The 19,155-nt window shown below is 49.6% G+C and overlaps 7 protein-coding genes across 7 annotated transcripts; 3 read left to right on the top strand and 4 right to left on the bottom strand.

The window, feature by feature from the left end:
* Positions 1-2,074: 2,074 nt before the first annotated feature.
* On the top strand, positions 2,075-3,302 carry ABOM_008857 (phosphotransferase family protein; the record flags this gene model as incomplete). The annotated part of the gene is made up of 3 exons (XM_022535986.1): positions 2,075-2,341; positions 2,399-2,838; positions 2,897-3,302. 3 exons carry the CDS (start codon positions 2,075-2,077, stop codon positions 3,300-3,302), a joined length of 1,113 nt encoding a protein of 370 aa, XP_022386894.1.
* Positions 3,303-5,587: 2,285 nt separating this feature from the next.
* On the top strand, positions 5,588-6,221 carry ABOM_008856 (uncharacterized protein; the record flags this gene model as incomplete). Its single annotated transcript, XM_022535985.1, has 2 exons — positions 5,588-5,722; positions 5,790-6,221. 2 exons carry the CDS (start codon positions 5,588-5,590, stop codon positions 6,219-6,221), a joined length of 567 nt encoding a protein of 188 aa, XP_022386901.1.
* A 694-nt stretch (positions 6,222-6,915) lies between these two features.
* ABOM_008855 (uncharacterized protein) lies at positions 6,916-7,938 on the top strand (the record flags this gene model as incomplete). Its single annotated transcript, XM_022535984.1, has 1 exon — positions 6,916-7,938. The coding sequence occupies one exon, from the start codon at positions 6,916-6,918 to the stop codon at positions 7,936-7,938; it is 1,023 nt and encodes a 340-aa protein (XP_022386900.1).
* Positions 7,939-9,865: 1,927 nt separating this feature from the next.
* ABOM_008854 (uncharacterized protein) lies at positions 9,866-11,230 on the bottom strand (the record flags this gene model as incomplete). Its single annotated transcript, XM_022535983.1, has 2 exons — positions 9,866-10,015; positions 10,133-11,230. 2 exons carry the CDS (start codon positions 11,228-11,230, stop codon positions 9,866-9,868), a joined length of 1,248 nt encoding a protein of 415 aa, XP_022386899.1.
* Positions 11,231-11,706: 476 nt separating this feature from the next.
* ABOM_008853 (leucine-rich repeat domain-containing protein) lies at positions 11,707-13,322 on the bottom strand (the record flags this gene model as incomplete). The annotated part of the gene is made up of 2 exons (XM_022535982.1): positions 11,707-12,658; positions 12,712-13,322. Coding segments are annotated over 2 exons (1,563 nt in total), but the record flags the coding sequence as incomplete, so codon positions are not given.
* A 981-nt stretch (positions 13,323-14,303) lies between these two features.
* ABOM_008852 (uncharacterized protein) lies at positions 14,304-14,648 on the bottom strand (the record flags this gene model as incomplete). Its single annotated transcript, XM_022535981.1, has 1 exon — positions 14,304-14,648. The coding sequence occupies one exon, from the start codon at positions 14,646-14,648 to the stop codon at positions 14,304-14,306; it is 345 nt and encodes a 114-aa protein (XP_022386897.1).
* A 1,448-nt stretch (positions 14,649-16,096) lies between these two features.
* On the bottom strand, positions 16,097-19,057 carry ABOM_008851 (class I SAM-dependent methyltransferase; the record flags this gene model as incomplete). The annotated part of the gene is made up of 9 exons (XM_022535980.1): positions 16,097-16,232; positions 16,292-16,494; positions 16,551-16,689; positions 16,739-17,055; positions 17,115-18,019; positions 18,126-18,457; positions 18,507-18,523; positions 18,576-18,707; positions 18,764-19,057. Coding segments are annotated over 9 exons (2,475 nt in total), but the record flags the coding sequence as incomplete, so codon positions are not given.
* Positions 19,058-19,155: the final 98 nt, after the last annotated feature.

Genomic DNA, 19,155 nt, shown 5'->3' with positions numbered 1-19,155 from the left:
TTGTTGGGCTGGGCCTTATATCGTCATGTTATTTCTCAAAGGGGTGCCCTTATTACAAGTTCTCAAAGATTCTTCTATAAACGAACGGCCTATCCTAAACCCGAAAATAGGTGATCGGAGTCTGAAACGGGTTTATTATGAAATAGCTGCAATTATCCTCGGATTGTTTAAGTATAGATTTGATTCCATCGGTTCGCTTGGGGGAGATAAGAAAGGCGTTTCTATTACTAGACGATCTCTCACTTTTAATATGAATAAGTTGATGGTATCTGCAAATTTATCTGCAGAAGCTTTCTTCTTGCACCCTTTCAGGTCAGCTATAGACTACTTTGAAGTGCTTGCTATACAGTATTTGCTCCATCTTCGGTTACAGCAACGGAATACTGTCACTGATGCGGACGACTGCCGGAAAAAATACACCGCTCGTTGGTTATTTCTAAAGATTATGAAGACTCTCCGCGTCTCGGGAGTGATTGACTGGGAGTTTATCTATACCGCGCCTGCTGAGTTTACATATATAGCTCCTTGGTAGCTCTTGTTACAAAGTCCAGAGGACTGGGAAGATAATCTTAACCAGTTCCTGGCTCGGTATAGCCCTAAATTTCGTGCTTTTTTGGACATTCTTAACAACCATAAAAATATGCTGATCAAAGAATATCTCCTCTTGAAGTCACAACGCCTCTCTCTCTACGGATGGAACGCTCCATGGAGACTGGATTATTCTGGGTATGCTTAGCAGCAAGATATAGCTCCATGTTCGAGAAAATCTATTGGATATTTATTGACCGTCGGTATTATAAAACTCTCACATCTCTTGATGATAGAATAGCACTTTTGGACGAGGAACAGCAGCAAGAAATGAATGAGCTAGTGAGGTGCAAGACTGGCCAGTATATTGATGAGGAGAATTTCGACGATCACTATCCAATTGATAAGCTACTTGAATTATAATTGTATATTTATCTAGCATCAAGTTATAGTGCGGTCCAATAGTAGCATTTGCAAATATTAAGACTAGATTCTGTTAAAATGGTTTAGCATAAGTTCTTACTGTGGCTGTTCCCACTCTTCCAGATGAGTATATGAGGTTATGGCCTGTCATAGCTCGATACTTCTCTTGTACAATTTTACCGGCGCAATATTTATCCTTCTCTGAATACAGTATAGTCAGGTACGTGATACCCCAGACATTCAATTCCGCATCTTTCAAGCCACGGCATGCTTAGAAATTAGTCCAGACTCAGTACATTCCGGTATCGATACAGCAGCCAAACCCATCCATGACAGAAACTTTACTGACAGAATCTCAGTGTTGCACATTCATATCCTCTCCATCTTCACAGAATGGCATATCAACCATCAAGGAGATTACTCCAACTCCCACCCACGATGCAATTCCACCGCCACGGTGCGCATTCTCAGTCTGGACGGGGAGTCCGTGGACAAGTGCACGCTGCAGTCGTTTCAGTATAAAGTAGTAGTAGTAGTAGTATACAGAGTACCGTCCTTTCCTAGGCCTAGTGGGGTAGTAGCTGAAGGCACTGCATCATGGATGACAGCTTTTAGGTGCTGTTGAAAGTCAATTTGATTTGCCTTCTTGGTCACATTCTTTCTGGATGGGCTTTGTGATGCTTTCCTGCACATAACTGATGATAGGACCTACAGGTCCCATGCGAGATCCGCAGCCCAAGCGTCTGCTGAAAATGATCATTGCACAAGCAAGGGATACGCATGCTACTCAGTCCCTTACATTTCCATATTTGTCAGAATGGCTCATAATTCCTAGCTGAGACTCGTGCCCTTGCGAAATTATACGTCCGATTCCTAAAAGCATTCTCGACATGTAACTAGTTACAGTTGTTCCTTTCGCTATTCAAGGGGACAAAGTAAACTTGGGACACACGCTTTTATTTTTATAAAAGCAAGGTTGTATGTCTTTTCGCCATTCCCACTCAACAGAAAAGATTCAACGAAAACTCTAGCCACTGTCGCGAAGTCTATTTCGTTATTGTTATCATTCAATTCTCTGGGAGCTTTTATTCCTCGTTTTAATTCCTCGCTCTTGAAGGGTACAATGACGGCTAAAGAAGATATTGCTCCCGCAAAAGCAGCGGATGAAAATATTGAGAAAAAGACAGAAATTGAATCTCGGGCCATGCAATCCCTCTCTCAAACACCATTTAGGTGTTTATCACTGAAGCAGCTGAGTGGTGGATTAGGTAACTTTACTTTCCGAGGAAGTCTCTACTCACCTCTCCCGGACAATCGGACGAGCGTCATTGTCAAGCATTGTCAGCAGTATGATAGGACAGGAACTCTTGATTTACCAATCGCTCGATGTGTATGTGTCTGCGTTCTACTTTAGAGCTTATCTCATAGCTAATACCATTGTTGTTAGGTTGCTGAGGCTGTATCGCTTGGGATTATGCGAGGTAGTTTCTTTAAGCATGCCGATGTTTCAATTCGGCCCCCCGATCACCTGTATCTCGATACATACACAAATCTCCAGGTTATCGAAGATATTCCTAACTGTAAGACGCTGCGGGACTACCTGGATTGTAATAAAGACATCCCCTATTCGACAGCAAGAACCATTGGTCAAGGTCTAGGGTTATGGCTTTTGGAGTTTCACTCACGGGATTGGAGCCATATTAATGAGGAAGAAACAGCGGTCTTATATGAGAATAAGGCTGCTGTGGAATCGTCAAAGATGCCATTTGAATATGCTATGAGTTTATTTGACGATGATTCGCTAGCCAGAGAGAGTGTCTTGAAAGCTTTTGCCCAGGATTATCCGAGTCGGCTAACGATCATTCACGGAGATTTTACTACTAGAAAGTACGTTATTATATCCAACCTATTGGCTACCGACAACTAATTGATGTCATGAGTTAAGTCTTCTGATCCAGTCACATCCAGAAAGCAAGAAACTGGATGATATAAATCTTGCTATCATTGACTGGGAGCTCTCCCGGTATGGCTGTATTACAATGGACCTGGCTTCTATGATAGCCTGCCTCTACATCCAGTGGCATTTTGAAGGCACTCCGTGTGCCGAGTTTATGCTACGTGGATTTATCCACGGATATGGCCAGTTAGATGAGCAGTTAGTCTTTCGAATTGCTGGTCTAATAGCTATCTATCTTATAATGTGGGGTCGATTAGACTTGATTCACGGAGCAAAGACGGAGGCACGAGCACATAAGCTTAATGCGCACTCGAAAGAATTTTTTATAAAGGCCTCTCAGAATGATGTAGAGTGGCTGTCGACTAGCTTTTTGAGCAAATTCCTCAGAGACTGAAAGCGAGTCAATTCACATCGAGTTTATATTGAATACCGCTGAATTAGTATAGACTAGTAAAGCTACTGCCAGCCACGAAGAGACCTAAGGAACTTGATCCCGAAATCTAACAAAAGATTAGAACTATTCCTAAACGCCAACTCAGCCCAGAATCGACTCATTTTTATTCGTCTAACTCCGCATGATCATTTTGGGATAGGAATTCGGGCTGTTCCGTGTGGGGATTGCTGGCATCATATAAATTAGCAAGCACGGTCCGTGGAAACATGCAAGTGATGGTCCGCTTAAGTCGATAGTTTCCTCTACACTTCATGATCACTCTGGTTAATCTTCCGGCCATTTAGAACCAAGCCTGATACGCATTCGCATCCTGTCCACCGGCTTCGGGACGAACTTCCTCGCCTGATTCGAGCTCTAGTTAGTGTCTCTAATCCCCAACCCCCAAGAAAAAAAGGGGCGGGGGTGGGATATTAGTTGGAATGAGCTCATATTATACAGCGGAGACCTAACTTCATATTGTCCAATCGAGTTCAAAACGGGTTCATTGTTTGAGTTACGTGCAACTTGACCCAGCCCGGTTTTGCTGAAGTCGTACCTTCTCGCAGCAAAAATGAGAACAACCTTTGCTACCAGAAGCGCCAATTGTTGGCCAAGGCAGGCTCTGGGACCTCGTTCAAAAGGACGCCAGGCACCCGGTGGTACCTGCGCACAAGAAGCAGATGAAACGCCTAGTTTTATACCCCTTTCAGGGCTCAGTTGCGCGCTAACCTCCATGGGATCAAGCCAGCGTTCCGGCATAAAAATATCTTTCGTGTCTCCATATACCGCTTCTTCACGATGAATTGTACTATGACAATTGTAAATCGATAAGCCATCCATACAGAGTTCACTGCCATCCGGCATTCGAAGGAAAGCGCCAGATTCTTGCCCGTTAAGTGCTCAACATCATTTAGAGCCAGGGCAAGGACATTGCGTGGAATTTGTGGGTGTGATGGAGCCCTGACCCGGGATACGATTTATCTTATCGAAAACTTTACCAATGGTGTCTTTCATGAGATTAGTGAGTTTTTTCTCGGCTCGATTCCTGCGCCATTTGACCCGTGGATCGGTCAACCACGAGGGGAGATTTGGATCGAAACTGTAAGTAGAATATAGCTGGCGAAATGCCTGTGCCGCTTTTAGAGAACTATTTCACGAGGTACATTGCCACAAATAGACAACAAAGTGCGATGGTTAACGGCATCATTAGTCACTTTCTCGGGGTCTCTGCGAGTCTATTTTACTAAAGATCAAGGCTGCCATTGTTTTTATCAAGGGGTTTTTATATTGAGAAGGCCATTTCATGGCACAGGTATGGATCGACAATGCAGTCCTTCCATATCGTGATCGGCATAGACCTTACATACTTTAATTCAATAATATGTAAAGCACAATGTCGATCTATACTGCTCGCAGATATTCGATAGAATCCCTCGGACTGATCTCCTCGCCTCTCGTATGTCCACTTTTTGGAGAAGAGGTATATTAACCTTAGTCTTCTCTATTTCTCTGTAGTGTGTTCCTCCGTTTGATCATACGCTCTTCATTGCGTGGTTCTTCATTGCGAAAAATGGGATATAAGATCCACACAAAACGGTGATTGTCCCAGGCGTCTAATCCCATATAATCAAACTGATTCCTTCCGTAGCGCCCTGAAAACCCCGTCGATCACAGATGCATTGATGTGCTTTGATCTGGGTGACCCGCGAATTCTCAAGTTTTGGCTCCTGGTTTTATGTGGCCAAATCTCCTGCTTTGCATGGTTGCTATATTTCTCTTGGATCGCTGGCCTATGGACGCGAACAGAGGCTCCTTCATCAGCGTATCCAAGGTCCACCAGGTACCGACGACTCCTAGCCTTGCCCTGGACACACAGCTACTGATTAACGCTCTGCGTCTTGAAGCAAAACCTCTCCCGTTCACGTTATATCGATGTTTTTTTAGCTCTCGCCACTGGCTGTGCCTTGGACGCGACAGTGATTGTGTTTAACTTCAACCGGTTCCTTATACAGCAGTTTCATTATTTCATCAGTCTGCGCATGATAATGCTGGCCATGTTAATTTCCGTCACGTTGCCGTACCTCATCGATTACAGGACCCCTAAAATATGGGGTCCCGCGCTCATAACCTGCGCGTGCTGTTGCATCTATGCATCTTTTATTGTTATTACTGATAGACTACATGGTCTTTTCTCTGGCCGGCGGATCAGCGCCAGACATGGCTCCATGTCCAGGTTTGTCAAGCACATGAGCTTGGTTGACATCTCTTGGACGCGCTCCTCGATTGCCGCCATTACGAACCTTGGGCTGTACCTGTTTCTGGTTCAATCCATCCCACCGAACTGGTCTCCGTTGATTCCGGTGGCTCAGATTGCTTGCGAGGTAGGTTTTGACATCGATGATCCTGCACCTCTGTCTTCTGAAAATTCCATCTGATCTTTTCGTCAAGCCCGTTTTCCATTACCTGGCGGGGGCTGAAAAGACACCCCGCTATAACATGCTTGTTGCACCTTTGCTTCATGCGAGCAACTGCTTCGAATGGGGTGTCCGGCAAGTGGCTTGGATCCCAAGGCTGACTGTGGCGCCCCCGATATATCTCGCTTTAATACTGGTCAGCCGTCTTCTATTGGACATGCATCTGTTGACAGTATTCCGTCACCGCAAAGACCTTCAATGGGCCAGGCAGCATATTCTCTTACCCACTCACACTCTCATCTGCTATCTCGCCGCGATGCTGTTGGTGGAGCATGCGGGAATCCCTGTTGTAACGTATATCAAACCGATTGTGGTGATTTTCATGGATGGTGTAGGCTTCTTGCCGCACATTATCCCTGCAAGCTACGCTATTGCTTTTGACCAAGTGAAAATCATGAAATCGTAGATTCCGACGCTTCTATATTTTTTTTGCTTCTCTTTCCGCTGTCCCTTGAACCTCTCTTTCCCTTCTCGACCACAAGCCAGAACTACTACGATGGATCGCCCGCTGACTCGATGACTCGACTTGACTTCGTCTTAGCCTTTGGGGTAGCGTAGGGTAGTGGCCTTGAACTAACTCCCTGCCGTACAAGACTGGCCTGTAACCTGGCCGTAAAACTTTTCGCGAAAGCCATAAAGCGTGGATAAGACGGCCTCTCTGTTCCCAAATATGCCGAAGAATCCCTTTGAACACGTCTTCCTCTATGCAAAGCCAATCATTTTCTGTCCAACTGGTGATACATGCATTGAAGACTGCAACCAGTAAGGGGGGACTCGTGTTAGTCGGACCCTGGCTAGCCATCTCATGATTCAGGGTAAGGGAATGACAGATCATTTCTGTCATTCCTGCATCGCACAGACCGCGGAGATCGGTAACAATGAACTGACCTGTGGGATTAGGTTCTCCATGTCACAGCAGAGTAGCGGTCAAGCGATGGAAGGGATATGGAGACGATCCGGATGGCTGGCTGTACTTGATTCTGTCATCCACACCAATTTGCAGACACGGGATATGGATTATATTACATCGGTTTTAGGCAGCTGGTCAACAATCCCGAATCTCCACACTTTCCCCAAAGAATGGAACCTTGCTAGGCAAAATGGACTTCAAACAGCCTCCTGCACGGTTTTACATCTTTACGTATCCCAGAACCGGATCCAATCTGCTCACCCAACTCCTCGCGCTGGAGGACCAGCCCAATGTTGCCTCCCACAGTGAAGGGATGCGTTTCTTCCTTCCACTACAATTGTTGAAACTCCACAGCGGACATATGGGGACGCATGTGCAGGCCCTTCCATGTGACCAGAAGGAAGCACAAGTGAAGTGTGCAAAAGATTGTTACAGCCGCCTACTTCGGCATCTTCAGACGGCCGAACGAGAGGGGAAGATAGTCTGCTTCAAGGACCACGCACACTATGTGACAGAGCCAATTGCCGAGACACGTTTGCTACATGGCGAGAAGAGTGTGACCGATGAACTTCCCTGGACGTTACGTGGGCCTGAGGAGGTCGAACAGACGATCATCGGTCGCTCAGACCTCAATGACACCTTGTTTTCAGACGATTTTCTAAAGACATGGAAACCGATCTTTCTTATCAAACATCCTGCTGCTGCATTTCCTTCATTCTATCGCGCATTGGTCAGGGCCGCCGGTTCCGAGTTTGTTGAGTCCGACCAAGGCCGGAAGTTATATGAAAAAGCTATGGCCCTCCGGTGGGTATACAAATTGTACCACTTCTATGTGCAGCACTTTTCCAATTCTCGGCCCTGTTCTGATGGCCACATGCTGTGGCCTATAGTGATTGAGGCAGATGATATTATCACTCAGCCTGAAATATTGACCAAACTCTGCCAGATCATCGGCCTAGACAGTTCTCGGCTTCGTTTCACCTGGGAAAAACACGGTCCGGAAGAACTTCCCGAGCTTCAAGCATTCCGAGAAACCCTCTATGAATCTACAATGGTGGACCGCTCGAAGGTCATAGGCGATGTTGACTTGGACAAGGAATCAGCGAAATGGCAGCAAGAGTTTGGAGAGGTGATCGGCCGCAGAATAGAGACATATGTACGAGAGGCCATGTCCCACTACCTATTCCTGAAGTCGAAAAGACTTCGGCTTTAGTGTGATAAATTGAGAAGTACATGCCCTTCCGGGGTGGGCAGCCACCAGCTATCCAAATCTGGTCTCGGATTAGTGTTAGGATTTTTGTGTGAATTGTGGTCGGTGTGTAAAAGTTAACAAACTCGCAGCGGATCTCACAGCATGAAATTCCAAAAACAGGGTGGGATTCCATGCTAGTCGAATTTTATACTCTAGTTAATCCTCCTCAAGACCACAGCTAAAATCGCTATTTTTTTTATACAGAGGTCTCTTTTGTCTGTCCGTTAGTGTGCCTTTACATTTGTCTGGCTTTATGTCTGGCAAATAGTGGTGAAGTCGCTGGAATGTATCATCGCCATGATACTCGGATGTTTTGAATCCATAATGCGTGGGAGTTTCCTCCGCAGGAATTCCTGTTTCTTGGGATCTTCCAGTCTAGGAATGAACAGATGTGGCTCATAGCATTCGGTATGGAAACGGGGCGTCCTTCAGGACGAGGAACGGGAATATATGGCCCCTGCATTGATGTCCCTTTATCCCTTGCCACGAAGCGACGACAGGAATGTCCAATAATGGTTGCCCGAATACATCCCCGCGTCCCAATGTCTTGATGACCGGGATTATACTAGGGTCTCTGTAAATGATTGTCTGTTTGGGCGACTGTGGCCATTGCCAGAGGGGTCCAAGCTGTGGTAACCGTGGTAGGATCGCCGTCTCCGTTGAGTGACGATCGGTCTAGTTGGGTCGTCATCTTTTTATCCCAAATGTCAATCTTCCCATTTTCGACCCAACACCTGCAATATGAGCCGAGAAGGATTAACCAGGAGAAAAGATGGTCCAGAGTACGCTTCCACTCCGACGAGCATGGCAAACCTGGCATCATCCTACCGGAATCAGGGACGATGGAGTGAAGCAGAGAAGTTGGATATAGAAGTGATGGAGAAAAGGGAAAAAAAACAGTGCGCGGGGCTGAGCATCTCGATACTCTGGCCTGCATGAATAACCTAGTATTAATTTGCTAAGGCCAAGGTCAATAGAACGTCTGCAACTCCCGGACTGTCATTAGGAGCAGCTCTCTAATGGCAACGATCCCGGCGAAGCATACCAAGTATGATCATACGAGGCATTCTCTTATACAACCCTGAAAGCCTTCAGGCAGAACGAGCTAGCTCTTCAGTCGAATTTTCTTGATCCTTGGCTGCCTATGTCTCTGACTTTATGGGCCGCAGTTGTCTCATAATAAACAATCTCACTGGTGCTTTGGAGAGCCCGGTGTATGCAGCCACTATTTAATCATGCTCCAGTTTGTACAGGCTGAGGTATCATTCCTTTACCCTCCAAACCGATCATTCCATACATCACCACCTTTCAACGCAGCTGACTGAAGGCTTAAGATAGCTAGTTACTTGTCTCCTCGCGCTTACGCACATAGGAGTGGTGATACACCAATTTAAAAAAGACTCTCCTGGATATAATATGATGCTTTATGTCAGGTTCCGATACGGAATCGGGCCGTTTGGTGCCTATTTGTGATACCGAAACCCTGGCGGTCAGGGGAAGATCCTGATATATATTAAGAATATATACAAGTTGTAGTCCGATATATTGAATAGTTGTCGAGATATTCTCTTTGTGAAAGAAGGGGTGGTCGTTTCTCTTGGTCAGGCTATTGCTGAGAGTGCTTTGAGTGCCGAGTTGATAGGGCTTGGGAGTATTCTTCAACTCATAGATAAGGTGAGCAGTTGTAGGTACAGGAGCACAGTCCTAAGTATCCTAGACGATGAGATCGGAGGCTGTTCGAATCAATCAATCCATTATGACCTTTTGAGAGAATCAACAAACATGAAAAGAAACGAAACCAGAAATCCACACTTCCATACAAAACAACAACACCCTCTCCCACTCACGCCCGTTCAGTCAGTACCATCCACCCATTTCCCATCCCTCCTCACCCAAGAAACAGACCCAACGCCGGCGCCCTCAGGATCGTCATGGAAAAGCTCTCCAGATGCGGCAAAGCAGCAGCAAGAGCCAGCATATCTGACGACGTAGGGAACATGTCCCGGAAAAGATCCTCAGACTTCCCCGAGTCCGTAACCTGGATCTGAATTAGCCACACCAACCATCTTTAATAAAACACACCCCCCAAGACTCAAAGACTCAAAGACTCCAAAAAAAATAATAAAAAAAGAGAGAGAGAGAAAGAGAAACCTACATAGTTCCCCTCCGGCCCAGGCACCCCCACAACCTCCACAACCTCCAGCTGCTCACCCCCCAATCTCAGAGTCTCCCATAACCCTCGCTTCGCATGCTGCCCCTCCGAGACCAGAACACTAACACTGAGAACCGCCAACCGTCTCTGACGCCGTAGCACAGATGCCAGCTGCTCAAGCGACAGGGCATAGAGCGTGCAATCCAGCATCTTCAACCCTGACTCGGATTCAGATTCCACCTCATCCCCAGTGCCAATCCCACCCAACCTCTCCACCAACAACCGCGTCCCTTCATGCGCAGACCCAACCGGCACAATCCCTTCTGGCTTCTTCGTAGCCCGCTCTCCGTTCTCATCTATATCAGCCGGGTCATCAGGCATGCCCTCCAACCCCGCCTGTGAAGACGCATCAGCAGCAGCAGCAGCAGCAGCAGCAGCCTCCAACCTCAACGACACCCCCACCAACCCCCCAACCAGCAGCCCCGGCAACTCCTGCACGGGGATCCGGTCCAGAAATTCCCCATCGGAATGGCCGCGATACGTGTACGACACCTCCAGGAGACGGAGCGCTCTTTTCCGGTCCTCCAGATCATGTAGAATATCACCGATCCCCGCGATAAAGCCCTTCCGACAGAACACATCCAGGAGATGCAGTTCCCGTAGCCCTCCGGTACTAGTATCTCCGCCCTCATTCTTACTATGTAACCCCGCGAGGGCACCGTGGATGAAGTCCGCTGCGTCGCGGCGGGAGGCGTCACTTACGCCATCGATGAGGTGGGAGTACAGCGTTAGGTCTTTGAGGGCGGGGAGGGCTTTGCCCAGGTGGGTGAGGAAGGGGGCTGGGTAGCCTAGCGAGAAGAGTTCGAGGGTGAGGGATTGGATCCCCGTGGGGAGAGTGGGCGGTACTGCTGGGACTGCGTCGTCTTGGGTGGTGGTGGTGGCAGCAGCGAGGAGGTCTGCGTAGTCGGTAGGCTTGATGTCGGAGGTTAGGGTTAGGTGTTTGAGGTTGGATGCTTCGCGGGGGAAGGGTGGGAGGTGGAAGGTTTGGAGGGGGATTTGGGCTGCTGTGGGGAGGGATTGAGTGTCTGGGTGGATGGTCATGGTGGTGGTAGTTTCTGGGGTGTATGTTGTCTGTGGTCTGCGTGTTGATTGGGAGTACTTGAGTGAATGGTGGCTCTCTCGAGATAGTCGTTACCACTAGTTATATAGATTTATGTATGGTTTTAGGTGGCTGACGACCGTGCGGGGATGGTTGCGGAGAAATGGAGCTAGAGATAAAACCTCCAGGAATGAGATTCTCCGGTTGTCATTCCTGTTCTGTTTTGCCTAGAGTTGTTGGCGCAGGGTTCCCCTCATCTTGTTTTTCTTGGGATGCACGAATCAGCGGACCGACGTCGAGGTATACTACTATACATGCGGATCTTATGGATCCGTGGAGGAGGTTGTCAGAACTTGGGTGTGGTAACTAGTTATACACACCCTCATGTAAATATATGACCCGAATACTATACTGGGCTTTTTTAAGAATACTGCCCGCCCAAGGCATATACATATACAACCGATCAATACTGGTCTTATCACAGCTCCTCCATTTCTTGACAAGGTTGGTCCGCCTCGGCGCTCGGCACGCAGGCCCAGCTGCACCCGTGTCGGCGGAAAGGAAGAGGACGAAGCTTGTCGCCCGGGCAGCGTGGCCCTTTGAGTCCACTCTCATATGTACTGCAGTCCCACCACTCGATCCATTCCGTCCGAGCAAGCACAAAGCTCCGGTGGCACACCGAACACGACCGGCCACCACCGTTCCATACCTGCTTCGCCTGTCGCAGGAGGCGGAGTATCAAGCCAGGATAGTCGGCCATCTCGTCATCCGAGACCTGGTCGAAGAAGATCGACCGGGTGCACGCCAGGAGAGACACTTCACGGAGGGACGGAACCCGGGATTCTGGCTGATTCGGTGGACTGGCGCTCGCCAGAGCATCGACTGGCATGCCCTCCATGTTAAATCGACGCACAGGACCGGTGGCCACGTGGAGGGGAGCCCATGCTTCCTCGGGTGCTGGGCCCTCGTAGTCACCCAGCTTCCATGTTCCCCCCTCTGCCGAGTCCCGTTCTGTGCCCTCGGGGGAATGCCACTGGGCAATCTCGGCCTCGTGGATCTGCAGCAGCGGGTTGGGCCGGACGATCATATGTTTCAGGTCACCCTTTTTGATGAGCCACAGCAGCTCCCACGGAAGGGACTGCAAGCGATTGACGGCAAGGTTAACTTCTTGCAGCAAGGTCAACTTTCTGATCGCGGGCGGGATCTCTGTGAGTTTGTTATATCGCAGGCTAAGGACTTTCAAAGAGCCAAGCTCAAACAATTCACCAGGCACTGATTGCAGGGAATTGCCAGTGAGGAATAAACGCAGGAAGGGTTGTAAGGAGCTATAGACATCTTCGGTGATGGGAGGTTCGATGATAGCAGGGAGTTTCGTGAGATGCTGCAAAGGCCGCAGTAAGCCCGAAGGTACCACCCTCAGGTAGCAATTACTACGAGGGATTAGCTTGGGTGAAAACAGTCGTGGTGGATATAACAAACACACCTTAAGTCCACGCTATCCTGTCCACTCTCCAAGCACTCATTGACGATATTCCGCGCGGCCTGGTGCTCTTTCGGTTCCTCGACCTGTTTCAGGCCCCTCCGCTGCGTCCAGGGCTGACCCTGTGCCGTCCACCGAGCGCCATCACGCATCGCGACATCCGCGCCGCTCCCTGTCCCTGCAGTGTTGTTTGTGTCTTTCAGCAGCTCCTCCCCCCACATCGATGGATCCTCCGACGGCAACAGGGACTCCGCCCCGGACTCGTCGCTCCCCATCCAAACACCGCTGTCCACATGTCGCTTCTCCTTGAAATCCGCCCTCTTGCGCTTCGGGTCTTTCACCATTTCGCCCCACCAGGTGCCTCGGTATCGTCGTTTCCTGCTGCCGGAAGGGACGGGCGTATGATAGTTCTCAAGCCCAGACGCGGGGATATCATCACTGGAAAAGAGCGCCGGGTCACTGGACGGCTGGCTGGAACGGTCATCAAAGCGCGAGAGCTGATACGTCTTGCGCAGTGACGAGCCGGACGCGACGGGGGTTTTGGTCGGGGAGCGATGGCGGATGCGCCGGGGCGGGGGCAGAGGGACCTCGTTATCCATGATGTCAGCCGAACGCTGTCAGGGGCACGTTTCTGTGCCGGAAAAACAAAACGCAGCGGACGGGCAGGAGAACGTGCGATCGGAGACTGCTTAAAGGTAGGTGGGCGCGTGTCGTGTGGGAATGAGATTGTGGGGTGGTGTGCAATGATCAAGAGAGGTATATGCGCAGGCGACACCGTTATTTTTTTTGTTTTTTGACAGATCGGATCACATCACCGGCTGCGCACCGGATCCATTGTGTCCGAAAGAATGCAGATCGTCCGACGGAAAAGTGAATCCAGTGGATTCAATGGGTTGGACGGTTGGAACTTGTGTCTTGTTTACTGGCAAGGCACGCGTTCCCCCACGCGATCCGCCAATCACACTCGCTACTGATAACAACAGCCCACTCGGCTCGGCTTTTTATCTGATGCGATCGTCGGCGCCCTAATCAGCCAGCTTACATTTTATCGGGTCTCGACGTGACTAGAAAGAGTAGCGCGTTCTGAAAGGAAATCACAATACGTAGAGTCGACCAGGGTGTTCTTGGGATTATCAATCGGTCTATATACATCGCAAACAGCAACGTTGCAGTCCCATAGTGCCACGCCTGCTGTATGTAGATCGACTATTGCGCAAGCAAACGGCGTGCAAGAACACCGGCCATCGCCCGTAACCAACCAACGGGGTATATCACACACCATCAAACTCGTAACAAATCGCAGTCATAAGGGGTATATCAGCACATCATGTATCCTTAACACCCGGCTTCTTCCAGGTTGTCGTCATCTTCGAGACAACCCTTTGGAAGAAGAGAAGGAAGGGAAAGTATTCGAAAAGAAAAAGAGGTATCATAGAAGTAATCAAAAAGGGAAGAAGAAAAAGGAAGCAAGAATCGATCTGCCAGTGACGAGCCTTGGGTAATTGCTAGAGCCGGTACTGTTATCTGAAAACATCGTGGTTGACCGTTTACAAGTCTCAGCACCTTGGTGAGGCTACCACTGTCAGGTGATGAGATCACAGGTAGCCCAACAGGAAAGCCACGGAGCCAGCAACGAGCGCAACAGGCATGCTGGCATCAAAGGTTCCAGCAGCGGAGCTCAGAGTAGCCGACGGACTGGCCGTGCTGGCTGAGCTACCCGACGCAGTACTGGCGTGGTGCGCATGGCTGGAGGCCACCGAGCCCGTAGAGGACGGAGAACCAAGCGGCGTGGCCGACAGGCTCTCAGCAGCAGTTTGGGCGGCAACACGGTAAACCGTTTTGGTGATCGTATTTGTCGCCGTTGAGGTGACGACGGTGTCCGCAGCGACAAGCTGGGTCGCGGCGAGGCAGAGAACGGATGCGATAGTGGTGACCTTCATTTCGGCGCTCACGTTGTGACTATAGAAAATCCGGTATGCGACAATAAAATGACGAAACCCTTTGAAAGCTCGAAAGAAGGATTGGGTCTGATAGATATCGCAATGTAATGAATGATATATCTGCAGAGAATCAAAGGTGTTTTGCGTTACGATTGGATGTGGCGCAAACGTGAAGGATCGATGATGCAAACGGGTAAAAGGAGCGACGTTTGCTAAGCAAAGTAAAGCTGATACGATCACAATGAGTGTGGAGAGCGCTGCTCTAGGGATAAAGACCGTGATGGATACGAAAGGGTCAAACGAGGTGCAGAATTTGCAGCAAGGAAGCAGAGGGAGCAGAAGCCCTAAAATACTAACGAACAACTAGGTTCGACAAAACCCGAGTTCAACGGTGGCTTCGGGGTGATAGGCCCGTATTCCCTGCAGTCGCTTGCCTTCAGCGAAAAGAATTCGGGAAACGATTCTCATCCAATGGTGACCGTGCCAGGGACTCGGCTAGACGAGTCGACTGGCCATTCGGGGCTGTCAGGCATGCGCTCTTGACCGGTGTCTCACGTCGCCATGAAAGACAGACCACGGCCAGCATTACCCTTCGGAATCCACGGAGGGTAAACAAATCATCGTGTTTCCTTTGAGGGCCGCCGAAGTCAAAGAGCCACCTGCGAACAGACTGATTACCAAACGTGAGCAGTCTTCAAGGGACCAGCACAGCGGCGAATGACGTGGGGGGTCCGTGAGTTGGCGATGCTGCGGTCGATTGTTGGGGCTAGAACGAGGCTGAGAACTTAATGATTCGCTAGCGACAGGCGGTAGGGCGCTCACTCTGCAGGCGATTTATTTAGCGTTCGGTTCCTGGGGCGTCGGTCAGGCACCAGAAAATTCTAATCCCGTCGTTTAATTAAACCGAACGGATGACTCGGAGGAAATTAGGGCTACGGGACGAGGAGAGAGTCATTGCCTCCTCCTCCTCCTCCTCCTCCTCTTCATCCCGGCTTTTCTCGTGGCAAACAGCAGGAGGAAGTACCTAACTCAACAGGGAATACTGACCACGTTGGAATTCTATTGAAATAGAACATCCACACCTGTGCTCAAAAATGTGACGGGGCTCCGAACTCCCGTTTGGCGTCTACTGTGACCTTCATTGTTTCTGCAGTGTTTCACTTTCATTTCATTCTTCAAGCCCTGGACCCCCTGTTGGACTGCCCCTGACTGTGAGACGCTCGATCTGATCGGGGGAACCAACATTCATTCATTCATGATTTACAAAGATACATACATAGATGGTGTTAGTGGCCACGCCCTGTCACCAACAAGGGTATCAATTTTCATCTGCTGCCTCATCTCTTAGTCAGACAAAATCTCGCCAACGAGCCGAACTTTATTTGAGGAAATAATCATAAGTGTAAAAATAGATTCTCGTACTCCCAGTGCAGATCGACGAACGGTCATCATAGGTCAAGATGCTCCACACTCGATCGCTTCTCATTCAGCGACAGTAGAGAGATCGATCGCTCGGCCGTTGGTCGCACCGTTTCCAGTTCCTTGGTCTTGGTGCAGATCCACGTCGAGGCATACATGTTCACCCTGCTACCGTCAGTCCTACTTCTCTCACAATCCTCCGTGAAACTCAGAGCCAAACTTACCGGTCAATACATGTTCCCGGGAATCGGGCGCCGACACGTCGCGCAGAAAAGCCGTTCTCCTCGAAGTGTCGCACGTACCAGGGGTCGATACTCGCCGAACGGAGCAATATACGACCGCCCATTTTCAAAGCGTGGTTCAGCTTCTGTGCCTGCACCGAGGCGTCGTTACCTTCGGGGTCGAACCAATCCATCGAGTCCATGACCTAGGACGGATGTTAGTCTAGTTTGAGCGTGTTGTAGCTGATGGGGCTACGCGTACCACGGCAATGGTTAGGCTGCCCGGTGTTATCCGTTTGATCACTTCGTTGATCTCATCGGTGTGGATGCGAAGACCGTCAAAGGCCCCGGGGGAGGACAGCTTCACGTGCGCTTTGGGAGACAAGTAGGTGGGGTGGCATCTGTCACGGTTAGTCGAGTCGCCATTCGGGTGCGCCGAAAAAATCTCACCTTCTGGAGAATTGCCCCTGCAGACACAGGAAATAGAAGTAATTATCGTTGCTGATCAAAGTGTCCTTGACAACGGGGTCAAGCGTATCCACCACATATTCCCAAATTGATTGGCCGCTGATATCCTTGGCCTGCTTCATGTCCTGGTTGAGGCCGTTTCGCTTGAAGAAATCGTCAATGATCATGTTTCGCTGATTCCGAGGCACGCCTGCGGCCTTCCACGCAAACCATTCGGTTCCGACGACAGCCCAGTGAAGAGGCTTGCTCATCAAGACCGAGCGGATACGCGGCCAGATTTCACGCTGCTCGGCGAGAGTCTGGGCCTCGCACAGTTTTCGCACTTGAGCTTCCAGTCCGAAGACCTTGAAGAGGTAACGGACCATCTTAATTGCGTGGCGTGAGCTCCAGTCTCATAGAGACCTCGGCCGTAAGAAGATGTGAAGATATGAGCATGCTCAAGCCAGTACTGGAATGCTTGGCTTGAGAGGTGTGGGCTCAGGCGCGAGATGAGAAGTTGGCGGAATTCAGGGTGCTTTCCTTCGCCGAAGATCTTCCAGACATCACGGTGACCAAGGGCAGTGAAGCTTGCAACCTTGAGTTCAAGGAGATGATTCTGGTTGGGGTTCAAGTCAACGGCATGCACGCGTCGTGGGCTCTTCTGAAGATAGTCCAAGATGTTGTCCCCTGCGCTTGTGATCGCCAGGATCACGTCGTCTCGTTTAATGTCAAGCAGACGGTGATCTACACGAGGGTCCTCCCAGTTAAAAGCGTAGATATATTCGTTCTTGAACTGTGTGTGCTTGGGAAGCAGGTCGTTGTAGAATATCCGGTAGTGGTGGTTTTGGTAGAAAGATGATGGAAGGGGGAGGTTCGAGCCCAGATTGATGACGGCAGACTCGTACGCTTTGGAGCGTACCTCTTGTGCACTCAATTCAATCGCTTTATCCATCTCCTGACGATGGTTGGCGGGAGAAAGGTACGGCGATTCGGTGAAGGATGCATCCAGCTTTTCAATGGCCTCCCTGCCGGATTGGCTCGAGGTGATATCCTTCTGGCATCCAACGAAGATGTAGTACGGGATTCCTCCGAGGAGGTAGTTTCTTTCACTGGCGGAGACTACCGTTCCGAATCGATATTCCAAGTAATCCCTGCGGGCAGCCTCGAGGCTCACACGATCCACATCAAACCAAGCACGCCAGAACACCCGGCCAAGCCAGTTGACATGACGGTTGAAGGCGCCCCCGGTATAGTTGCGGGACGAGACATCCACGATGCTTTGAACTACAAGGTGTTAGTTTTCTACATTCCGTCCTTGATATAGAAGCGAAAAGAAAAAGGTTCCAGCTTGAGAGCACGCATTGCAGACAGTCAACATCAGGGCACTTACCATAGAAATCACAAACTCCCAGTATTCCAGACGGCTTCAACAGCGCCGGGAGGGAGTCAACGACACTATAGTAATCGGGAATCATAGACAGACTATAGCTCATAGTAATGAGATCTGCGCCCGGGGTGGTCTTCGTCCGTGGGTCAACGCTGTCTGCGTCCGGCAAGCGGAAAGACCGTGCATCTTGACAGACGACGCTGACGTTCTTCCACCCCAATCGCGCAAATCGTTCACGAGCTACCTGACAAAGAGAAGGGGAAAGGTCGACCAGGTAGACATGGGAAAAGAACTCGTTTACGGGCAAGAAAGCTGACATAGCTTCGATGTTGTATCTGTAAGACAGTTAGAACAGACCAGCATTGGTTTTTCGACTGTGCTCACCCAGTCCCACCGCCAATCTACATTGTCAGCAACGGCCCAGATAATTGCGAGAGATGGAAATGATCTTACATCAACCCAAACTGCCTTTCCAGCTTTAAGTTCCTTGTTCTCCGCCTTAAACTTCAGCTGGGCCGCAGTCAGACCAAGCATGTCCTCTCGGCCACGTAGAAGGCGCTTGCGCGTGGCATCGTACGCGCCAGCCTAATTATCTTTTAGCAATTGAGCTACAAAACCGTGCGGAACTCAATAACACGCACCTGTGTCTTGTAGAAGCTCTCCAAGGCGTCCTGTTGACCATTCCCAGTTTTGTCATGGGGCTTGAGGAATGTGGCATAGATGAAATTCAGATAGGTCAAGAGGCCACCACTTTTGTTAAATTCGGCCTTCTGCTTTTGAGAGGATACTAAGAGAACGACGGCGACCAAGCCGCAGACAAGGAAAGCAGTGCCAGCGATGTAGACATAGAGCCAGTCCATGCGGTTCGCGACACCGCCTAAGCTAGTACTTAGGGAGCTCATGGCGTTTAGATGTGGTTGGTGAGAAGCTGATTCTCCTGTTCAAGGAGAGAGACAGATATGAATCTGACACCGAAAGAGACCCAAGAGCGAGGAAGGAGGGCCTTCTTGAATCAAATGCCTCCACCAGACTA

The sequence above is a fragment of the Aspergillus bombycis genome (assembly GCF_001792695.1).
Source record: "Aspergillus bombycis strain NRRL26010 chromosome Unknown contig00075, whole genome shotgun sequence".
Taxonomy (NCBI): Eukaryota; Fungi; Ascomycota; class Eurotiomycetes; order Eurotiales; family Aspergillaceae; genus Aspergillus; species Aspergillus bombycis.
Note: the sequence above shows the minus strand (reverse complement) of the source record. Positions and strands in the feature narration are given on the sequence as shown.